General features: G+C 42.1%; 1 protein-coding gene across 10 annotated transcripts in view; it reads left to right on the top strand.

Moving 5' to 3' along the window:
• Positions 1–1382: 1382 nt before the first annotated feature.
• Positions 1383–10597, top strand: part of tns1b (tensin 1b) — a 476125-nt gene continuing 466910 nt past the window's right edge. For 3 of the 10 annotated variants that reach the window (XM_060930313.1, XM_060930327.1, XM_060930310.1), the window contains exon 1: positions 1395–1557. In XM_060930313.1, coding sequence (XP_060786296.1) covers positions 1453–1557 — 105 coding nt within the window. In that variant the 5' untranslated portion in view covers positions 1395–1452. Of the gene's footprint in view, positions 1558–10597 lie in introns of all 10 variants that reach the window. The other 7 variants (XM_060930311.1, XM_060930314.1, XM_060930305.1 and 4 more) reach the window with 7 other exon arrangements.

The raw sequence follows: 10597 nt of genomic DNA, 5'->3' as shown, positions 1-10597 counted from the left end.
GAAAATGTGGGTTGGAGTTGTATGACTGGCAAAGGAAACGTGCCATCTGTTGTTGAACCAATGTAATGTGAGGTCATATCTGGCTTTTTTCAAGAACCTTACGTTTTTCTACTGAATATTAAGTCAGTTTGCTTATTTCTTGGATTGCTTTGTTCTGGCACTTATTTCTGTGACTTGTTTAGGAGTGTTTGGCCTTGACTTTTTTAATTGGCCTAATTTTGGCCTAACAATGCTTTTATGTGTAAGCCTTCAATAAATATGATCAAAATAATTTACAGTTTACTCTTGTGTTATTTGTAGAAAATGTGTTGGCATTGGCACCTAGTCTATTTTGTTGCATTTCTAAATGTGGACTACTTGCATGGATATGTCCGTGTCACATTTTCAAAGGGTAAATATCTGCTATGTAATTGTATGTCTCATTGTGAGGCTATTCATCTCATCTCATCTCATTATCTCTAGCCGCTTTATCCTTCTACAGGGTCGCAGGCAAGCTGGAGCCTATCCCAGCTGACTACGGGCGAAAGGCGGGGTACACCCTGGACAAGTCGCCAGGTCATCACAGGGCTGACACATAGACACAGACAACCATTCACACTCACATTCACACCTACGGTCAATTTAGAGTCACCAGTTAACCTAACCTGCATGTCTTTGGACTGTGGGGGAAACCGGAGCACCCGGAGGAAACCCACGCGGACACGGGGAGAACATGCAAACTCCACACAGAAAGGCCCTCGCCGGCCCCGGGGCTCGAACCCAGGACCTTCTTTGTGGTGCCAATACAATTCCTTTTCGATGTGTTGTTGGCATCATTTTAAAAACAGTATATCCATGTGTTGAGTTACCTAAGGTGTAATTCGGCCCCCGAGGTCCCACTTAAAAAAAAAATCTGGCCCCCGAACCAATTTCACCAGATGAATCTGATCATGAGCCAATAACAGATCATGGTTGGTGCATGGTTAAATTTCAAGTTTAAGTCATTCTAACTCAGATTATATATTAACATGAAAATCACTCAGGCATGGGTCTAAAACCCACCCCAGACTGGAACTTCTGCCCCACTGCGATCCTTCCTCCTCCTGGACAGGCGCAGAGTCGAAGGAAGGCGGGATTGGCAATCGGCACTGAGTGTGAAAAGCTGGGACACCTCTCACGATCGCGGTGTTGTTGTCGGTGGATGTTGAAGAGAAGGTGTGGAGTGAAGTGGTCGGTGGTCGGTCCGAGAAGGAAACTCAGCGTCGGGCGGAAACGCACGGGCGCGCGCGGGCGGCTCCGCACCTACTGTATGCGCTTTAGGAGGACAGAGGCGACCTGCATCCGTTCCAAAGCGCGTTAAAGGTCTGGTTCAGGTCTTATTCAGGAGCAGGTTTGGGAAGCTGCGAGCTTCTAACAGATCAGGCTTGGTGATTTTTGGATGGGCACTCGGAAGGGTTTCCCGGAGCGGCCCGGATGGGATGCACAGTGAGTTTCATTTGCTGCGAAGAGGATTTTCTGCAGATGCCTTTGGATCACCATGAAGAGAAAAAGAAAGAGGAAAAGAGGCTTTTAGCAAAGGTAGGAAAATCTATATTGTATACCTATAACATAAAACTGCACCTTTCCTTTCCTTATCTTGAGGACTCTTTTATACCTTTAATAAATATTTCCCACCTGGAAATGTGGATATAGTGTACCTTTAAAATGATTTGAGATACATTAATTAAACATACACCTGTATGCACCTTTCTGGGTAAAACATCCAAACTAAAGGTACCTCAAATCGAGAAGGTACAGTACCAGAAGCCTTTATTTCTCACATATACATTACAGCACAGTGAAATTTGTTTGGTCACATATCCCAGCTTATTAGGAATATGATACGGCGCCCTTGGAGCAGAGAAGGTTAAAAACCTTCACTCCCAACAGTGACCCCCAAACTTCTTATCAGTAACCCAAAGCCTTCACCGTTGAGCCAACACTGCCCCAGGTACCACCCCAGTGACAGGTAAAATTTAGCACCCTTTATTCTGCGAGTGCAGAATAAACACTGGAATAGGTCAAGGGAAAACTGTTGCTCATGTTGACTTTCACACCAGAATAAACTCTCAGCCAGATGTAGGTTTTAAAAGCGAGAAATCTGGAGACGGGACCTTCGAATCAGATGAAATGTCTTTGCAGAACTTCTTCAGTTGGAGGAATACAGAAATGAAGCTTGGAGTTCGGTTTCAGCCTTGGCAAGTAAATCTGGTGGCTGAGGTTGTTACTAAGGAAGTCTTGATATGTCACAAGATAACATTTCTAAGTCGCAGTTATATAAGGCGGATATTGCTGCATGCCAGCGAGAGGGCAGAAGTTGGAAAAGTTATGCGATGATACAGAATTCAGAACCCATCATCATCTTAGCAAATAAGCAAATAAATCTCATTTCTCTCATCTCATTATCTCTAGCCGCTTTATCCTTCTACAGGGTCGCAGGCAAGCTGGAGCCTATCCCAGCTGACTACGGGCGAAAGGCGGGGTACACCCTGGACAAGTCGCCAGGTCATCACAGGGCTGACACATAGACACAGACAACCATTCACACTCACACCTACGGTCAATTTAGAGTCACCAGTTAACCTAACCTGCATGTCTTTGGACTGTGGGGGAAACTGGAGCACCCGGAGGAAACCCACGCGGACACGGGGAGAACATGCAAACTCCACACAGAAAGGCCCTCGCCGGCCCCGGGGCTCGAACCCAGGACCTTCTTGCTGTGAGGCGACAGCGCTAACCACTACACCACCGTGCCGCCCGCAAATAAATAAATAAATAAAAGTAAGACCACACATTTTGCTGCAGTGTTTTTGTGAATGAATGATGATCTGCACTGCTACTCATGTCACCATAATTACACAAGACGCTCTTATACAGGGTGTTTCAAAAAATTTCATATTATTTGAGATGCAAATATCCCAGGTGGCACGGTGGTGTAGTGGTTAGCACTGTTGCCTCACAGCAAGAAGGTCCTGGGTTCAAGCCCAGCGGCCGACGAGGGCCTTCTGTGTGGCGTTTGCATGTTCTCCCCATGTCCGCGTGGGTTTCCTCCAGGTGCTCCGGTTTCCCCCAAAGACATGCAGGTTAGGCTAATTGGTGGCTCTAAATTGACCGTGAGTGTGAATGGTTGTCTGTGTCTACCGGTATGTGTGAGCCCTGCGATGACCTGGTGACTTGTCCAGGGTGTACCCCGCCTCTCATCCATAGTCAGCTGGGATAGGATCCAGCTTGCCTACGACCCTGTAGGATAAGTGGCTACAGATAATGGCTGGATGTAAATATCCCAGAAACTACACAGTCTAGGCAAATGAAACTGAACAGGCTTAATGTTGAGCAATATAAGATTTATTCCTCAAAATTTGAATGAGAAATTCAAAGGTATGTGGATTCCATGAACGATTTCACAAATGTTCAATATGCACGCCGCCTGAGACACAGACACACACAGACAGCCTTCCTCTTTGAACTTTTTGTGCCATGTCCAAGTCTGCATTGCAGTTGGTGCATTTTTTGAGAATTCTCTCATAAATGCACACTGAAGTCTTGTTTGACTGTGTTCGAGCGTGCTCTAACACACAAAACGCCTTTTCTTTTCCAGTGAATGGCATTTCTATACCTAAAAAGATAAAAATAGAAAACATTAAACATAAAATTTTGACCTGTTTCCACACATGCTGTTAAAATTTGAGGTCAATTGAATGAGAATTGGCAAAGTTATTAGACTGTGAAATTATATACATTTTTTTAAACACCCTGTATTTATCCATTAATATAATGTTTATTCATCCTGCTTTATCTGCATATCTGTGCTTTCCTCATACTATTATAATTGTAACAGGAAGTTCATCTATCGAAATGATTTATGAAGCAACTGTGATTTCCACCCAACAGACCTGGTCACATTTTGTCTAATCAGGCCCATTCTGTACGGTTCAGAATCATCCAATGCTGATTAAGAGTCGTGTCTGTGCTTCTGTTCTGAGCTCTAAGGGGATCTGTGTCTGTAGGGTGGTCTGTGCAAGGTGAAAAGGCTATCGAGTGGATTAGGAGGGGTTCGGTGTGCTGGAGGGCATGTTTAACAGGGTGTGCATTGTAATACCCCTATTTCATCTTCAGACCATGTCGGTCTCGGAAGAAATGCCACTGTAGATATACAGCCTTCTGTTGTTTTCATATGCAGCATGACATAACGTCTGTTTGTTTTCGTGAAATCGAAAGCAGAATGTTTTCTTTCTTTTTTCAGTCATAGTGTGTAGTTTATAAATGTGCGTATTAAAGATGAAATGCATTTACTTTCAGTTCTGCAAAGATCATTACATTCTTTGTATAACAACCAGATAGTGTGGAGAAGTCTTTAACTACTTTTCAGGTTTAAAAAAAGTTGCTTGGAAAATCTTCCCAGCCAATTTTCTTAAAAAAGTGAACAACACTTGACCTAAAAGAACTGATGAGTTTTAAAGGCACAGTGAGGCTATGCTATGATGAGTTTTTTTTTTTAAACTATTTTACTATTTTTGACGGCATCTTGTTTTTACAGAATCTCTTCACATATACCTTGTAGGCATGTTACTATTTGCACAGTACAAACCCGAGAAGACAGGAGACGAAAGACGAGCTCAGCTCGTCTTGGCGTTTTTCCCTATCTGTGTGGTCGTGATTAAATGTCCGAGTTTGTGGCAACCTGATGGCATGCATGACATTTCATCAACTTTCAGAGAATTCTTGAAAAGAAAGATCTCTGTGAGCTGACTGAGATTCCTTGTGTAAAGGAAAGCAGGCTGTTTAATAACCAAGATGAAACCTGACCTTACTAATTCTGAGCAATTTTATATCTTATTAATCGCATTGAAATAGAATTGCTGTGTAATTATGGGATTTAATCAGCATTAATAGCCCCTGATGGTTAAAGGAAGATAATGAAATGAACATCTCCTATGAAACAGGGGGATTACTGGCCTTCAGTTATAATATTGTCCAGTTTATGAGAAGGGTGTTTATCTCTAGGGTTGAACAAGGATTGATCATGTCTGTGTGTGTAGGTGGCACCAGACACTGCCACTTTCGCCAACTTGGAGTCCAGGCAGCTGTTTCCAAAGGAAACTATAATGATATGCCTCCATGGTGGAAGTGTGATGCCCTTCATTGATTGCATGCATCACCAAACACAGCCCACATAAGAGTCTGGGCAGCTATGAGACCTGAACAAGTTCACTTTGATGTAGAGATCAGCCTGTATATGAATGAGGCTGTTGCTTGAAGGAATGTGGGTCAACCTTTGTATATTTAACGCATCACTGCATGTTCACTGTGTGTCCAGGGATTTTTCTATTGATCGAACATGTAAGGAATAAAATACAACAGGCTGCGGTGGTACAGGAAAACAAGACCATTAATGATGGTGTAGCTCACTCCAGGCCCGTGAGAAATCAAATCTGAGTAGAAGTTATAAGCACCCTAGGTCCCTCTACCTTCATGCCAGAAAGAATCAAAATTGGTGAATAATTGATGGAGAAGAAGCGATTTGTGTGGCTCGTTAGGGCTTAATTACTTCATATCTTCATTATTAATTGCAATTATGCAAATTTGGGTAGAAGCTATATGCACCCCAGGCAGACCTATGCTCCTGCCAAAAAGAATACAAATCGGTGAAGAATTGAGAGAGAAGAATCAATTTTCATGAAATGTGGATGACGCTGGATGGACGACAGACGACGGACAACACATAACGGCATAAGCTCATCTCCTGTCGGCTGGATGAGCTAATAATCAACAATCAGGTTGTGTGATGTGGTCCAATGCAAAGCAGAGTTACTGATCCAACCCTGAAGTAGATTATTTTTATATATCAGCACTTCTCAAAGTGTTTGATTCCTCTTATATCCCAGTTAGCTCCTGTTATCACTCAGATTATAGATGCTTTACAGCTGCTCTCTCACCAGATCCTCTTTTTTCTCTTTGAAATAAAATGTTATTTTACATAAATTTTATAATTAAATCCTTCCAAGGAAATGCAGCTTGTCATGTCACAGAAAAACTGCAAAGCTTTTCATCTTGAAGGTATTCCCTTTTTGAAAAGATTGCTAGAAAGTACTGACACTGGAGTCTCCTTCCCAAAATGTGAAATAATTTATTATTTTAAAACTATAATCAGAGCTGGAGGCATGGTGGTGTATAGTGGTGCTTGAAAGTTTGTGAACCCTTTAGAATTTTCTATATTTCTACATAAATATGACCTAAAACATCATCAGATTTTCACACAAGTCCTAAAAGAATGATATTCTTCTTGCTGCTCCTTTCCAATCATGAAAATCTATGATCTATGAATCTTGAATTATGTTCTAATTCAATAGATGAACTGACATTTTCCTTTAGAATTTGCTGGTATAATTCAGAATTCATTGTTCCATCAGTGATGGCAAACCGTCCTGACCCAGATGCAGCAAAACGGGCCCAAACCATGATATTACCACCACCACGTTTCACAGATGGGATAAGGTTCTTATGCTGGAATGCAGTGTTTTCCTTTCTCCAAACATAACGCTTCTCATTTAAACCAAAAAGTTATATTTTGGTCTCATCCGTCTACAAAACATTTTTCCAATAGCCTTCTGGCTTGTCCACGTGATCTTTAGCAAACTGCAGACGAGCAGCAATGTTCTTTTTGGAGAGCAGTGGCTTTCTCCTTGCAACCCTGCCATGCACACCATTGTTGTTCAGTGTTCTCCTGATGGTGGACTCATGAACATTAGCCAATGTGAGAGAGGCCTTCAGTTGCTTAGAAGTTACCCTGGGGTCCTTTGTGACCTTGCCGACTATTATATACCTTGCTCTTGTAGTGATCTTTGTTGGTTGACCACTCCTGGGGAGGGTAACAGTGGTCCTGAATTTCCTCCATTTGTACACAATCTGTCTGACTGTGGATTGGTGGAGTCCAAACTCTTTAGAGATGATTTTGTAACCTTTTCCAGCCTGATGAGCATCAACAACGCTTTTTCTGAGGTCCTCAGAAATCTCCTTTGTTTGTGTCATGATACACTTCCATGAACATGTGTTGTGAAGATCAGACTTTGATAGATCCCTGTTCTTTAAATAAAACGGGGTGCCCACTCACACCTGATTGTCATCCCATTGATTGAAAACACCTGACTCTAATTTCACCTTCACATTAACTGCTAATCTTAGAGGTTCACATACTTTTGCCACTCACAGATATGTAATATTGGATCATTTTCCTCAATAAATAAATGACCAAGTCTAATAATTTTGTCTCATTTGTTTAACTGGGTTCTCTTTATCTACTTTTAGGACTTGTGTGAAAATCTGGTGATGTTTTAGGTCATGTTTATGCAGACATATAGAAATTTCTAAGGGGTTCAAAAACTTTCAAGCACCACTGTAGTGGTTAGCACTGTCACCTCACAGCAAGAAGGTTCTGGGTTCGAGCCCAGCAGCCGACGAGGGCCTTTCTGTGTGGAGTTTGCTTGTTCTCCCCGTGTCTGCGTGGGTTTCCTCTGGGTGCTCCGGTTTCCCCCACAGTCCAAAGACATGCAGGTTAGGCTAATTGGTGGCTCTAAATTGACCGTAGGTGTGAATGTGAGTATGAATGCTTGTTTGTCTCGATCTATCAGCCCTGTGATGATTTGGTGACTTGTCCAGGGTGTACCCCGCCTTTCGCCCATAGTCAGCTGGAATAGACTCCAGCTTGCCCGCGACCCTGCACAGGATAAACGGTTATGGATAATGAATGGATTATCAGGGCTGCTGTTATACAGAATTAATCACCACCTTCGGACCAATCAAACTTGAGAATTCAACAACGCTGTGGTATAATTTTGATAAGTTATGATTAACAATGATTCACTGAAGGTGAAGAGAATATTGGTGAATAATAACTGAGATGAAGTTGAGGTTATTATTCCCTGAGCTTGAGGCAGATAATTGTTTGAGTATAAATACACAGATGATTATTTAAAAAAAAAAATATAAAAAAATAATTCATTTCAAACTTCAAAAGCGGCATGCAAATGTAATAACGGCGTGACGCAGACTTGTCACTTATCTACGCCAACTCACATAAAATACTTTGTTTTAAAATCGATAAAATAAATCACAATTCCAGCTTACCTTTGAATAGTTTTCGACCAAACTTCGTAGCATCTTTAGTGCTTTTAGGAACAGCATTTTCTTTCATCATTTGCAATTCTTCCTCACTTACGGTGACAAAGCGATTGGCCGCCATTTTGCTGAGTCACTCGAGGTGATGATCAAGAAAAAGTCCAAATTTCTCAACCAATCAGCACGCGCAATTTTCTACAATCACCTGCGTATTTATACTCATAATTTTAATGGTCCATTACATGTTAGGTATTTTCATCTTATAAAGCCAAGTGAGGCTGATCTTTATGCTAGTCTTTGTGCTGCTGTGTATTTTCACCAAATATTTCGCTATTCTAACTCATCTCTCATCTCATCTCATTATCTCTAGCCGCTTTATCCTTCTACAGGGTCGCAGGCAAGCTGGAGCCTATCCCAGCTGACTACAGGCGAAAGGCGGGGTACACCCTGGACAAGTCGCCAGGTCATCACAGGGCTGACACATAGACACAGACAACCATTCACACTCACATTCACACCTACGGTCGATTTAGAGTCACCAGTTAACCTAACCTGCATGTCTTTGGACTGTGGGGGAAACCGGAGCACCCGGAGGAAACCCACACGGACACGGGGAGAACATGCAAACTCCACACAGAAAGGCCCTCGCCGGCCCCGGGGCTCGAACCCAGGACCTTCTTGCTGTGAGGCGACAGCGCTAACCACTACACCACCGTGCCGCCCTATTCTAACTCAGATACTGTATATGTAGTAAAATCAAACAACCTTGATCAAACTGAATCAATACATTTACATCTTACTGTAACTGTAGTATTCCCGTTTCTAATCCTGTTAAACACACACATGCACTCACGAATAAGCTCATCAATTATACTTATTTGGCGCTTTTACCAACAGTTTGCTGATCTTCAGAAGGCACTTGTGCTTGCTTTAATCCTTCTGAGAAGAATAAATCACATGGATTGTGTGGTATGAGGATTACTGAGCGGTTGAATGACCTGGCAGAAAGAAAACACACTTACCTGCAGCAGGTAGTTCAGTGGAAAGTGAAGTGTTTGTTCAGTATATGTGGAAAACAGAGCACTGTTTGTATAATATGTTTGTCAGATTGCTTTAAACAATGCACTCTGTGCTCACTTCACTTAGTTTTTTTTATAGTGTGGTACCACACAAACTTTCATAATGGCACATAGGCACGCCTGGCGTTTCCGCTTTCAGACTTGTCGAGGCAGAAACGTCAGGTTTAATGTGTTGTTGGTTGCGATTTGCGTGCGCGGAGCAGAGGGATTTATACATTCTGGAGGAGATTTAGTTGTGGGAGTTTGTGTTTACTCTTGAACAATCGGCGTAATGTTGCATAGTTTCAAGCAGCGTACTAATGACAAAGATCTTTCAGTGAAGATTTATAGCCACAGCATGCTTTTGCTTGTTTAATACCTTGATCTGATTCCTGTCTGCATGGGTTAGTATTTATGAATGCAAATTGTCATACAGGTTATTGCAGTCTATTTGTCAGCATATATTGTGCATTTTGTGTGTCTGTTCTTTCCGTCTGGATGGTATCACAGTCTGGAGGGTATACAAAAACACAGTCCCTCCTGTCTTAGTGTTTGCGCCACACTTTGCTCTTGTTTCTGAGGCAAAATACTTGAACAAGACCAGAAATTAAGCCAGCGCTCCCTGTCAGCAATACTCTCCTGGGTAGGCCATGCCAAGACATAAAGAGCTGCTGTGAGAAAAACAACTCGAACAAGGTGAAGAAAACAAGCTACCTACAGCCAGGCCACACCCCTCTGTCCTTATCTCTCACCTTTCATTTGACGCTGAAGGCCATGCTTGTGCCTAGAGAAGAATACCACCTGTTTTTCATAGATCCCATCTTTATCAAACAAACCCCTCATCCCTGCATCCTTCAAAGGAGATGGCTGCAGTGACACGAGGAACATTTCTGTGAAGTACAGTACCCCAGCTGTGTTGTTTTCTCTTCTGCTACACTGGTTTAGTGTTTCAAAGTTAGCAAAAGCAAGTACACACAAGATACTTGCGTACTCTCCTCTCTTAATCAGGAACATGAACTTTTTCAGTTTATGTGTTTGTGTGTGTATATAAATAACTTTATTGTACACAGAATCCAAAAAAGATAAAAAGTTGTGGAGTTAAAATAAAATAATAGCTTATTTTGAACTGTCCCACAGTTATCATAAATGTATAGCCCAATATTTTTTCAACAGGAACTTTGCACGCTGTGTTTCATATGTTTATTATTGTTACAGTGGTCGCCTAGCTAGTCTGTGTTGGTGATGAGAAATAAAAAATAAGCACATAAAGATATAAATCTATAACTATACAATTGGAAGTTGTTAATTTATCATTGTCATAATGGTTTTGGGGTGGCACGGTGGTGTAGTGGTTAGCGCTGTCGCCTCACAGCAAGAAGGTCCTGGGTTCGAGCCCCGGGGCCGGC

The sequence above is a fragment of the Neoarius graeffei genome, chromosome 9, assembly GCF_027579695.1.
Source record: "Neoarius graeffei isolate fNeoGra1 chromosome 9, fNeoGra1.pri, whole genome shotgun sequence".
In the NCBI taxonomy this organism is placed as follows: Eukaryota; Metazoa; Chordata; class Actinopteri; order Siluriformes; family Ariidae; genus Neoarius; species Neoarius graeffei.
The sequence above is the reverse complement of the archived record's forward strand: the minus strand, read 5'-3'. Positions and strand labels throughout refer to the sequence as shown.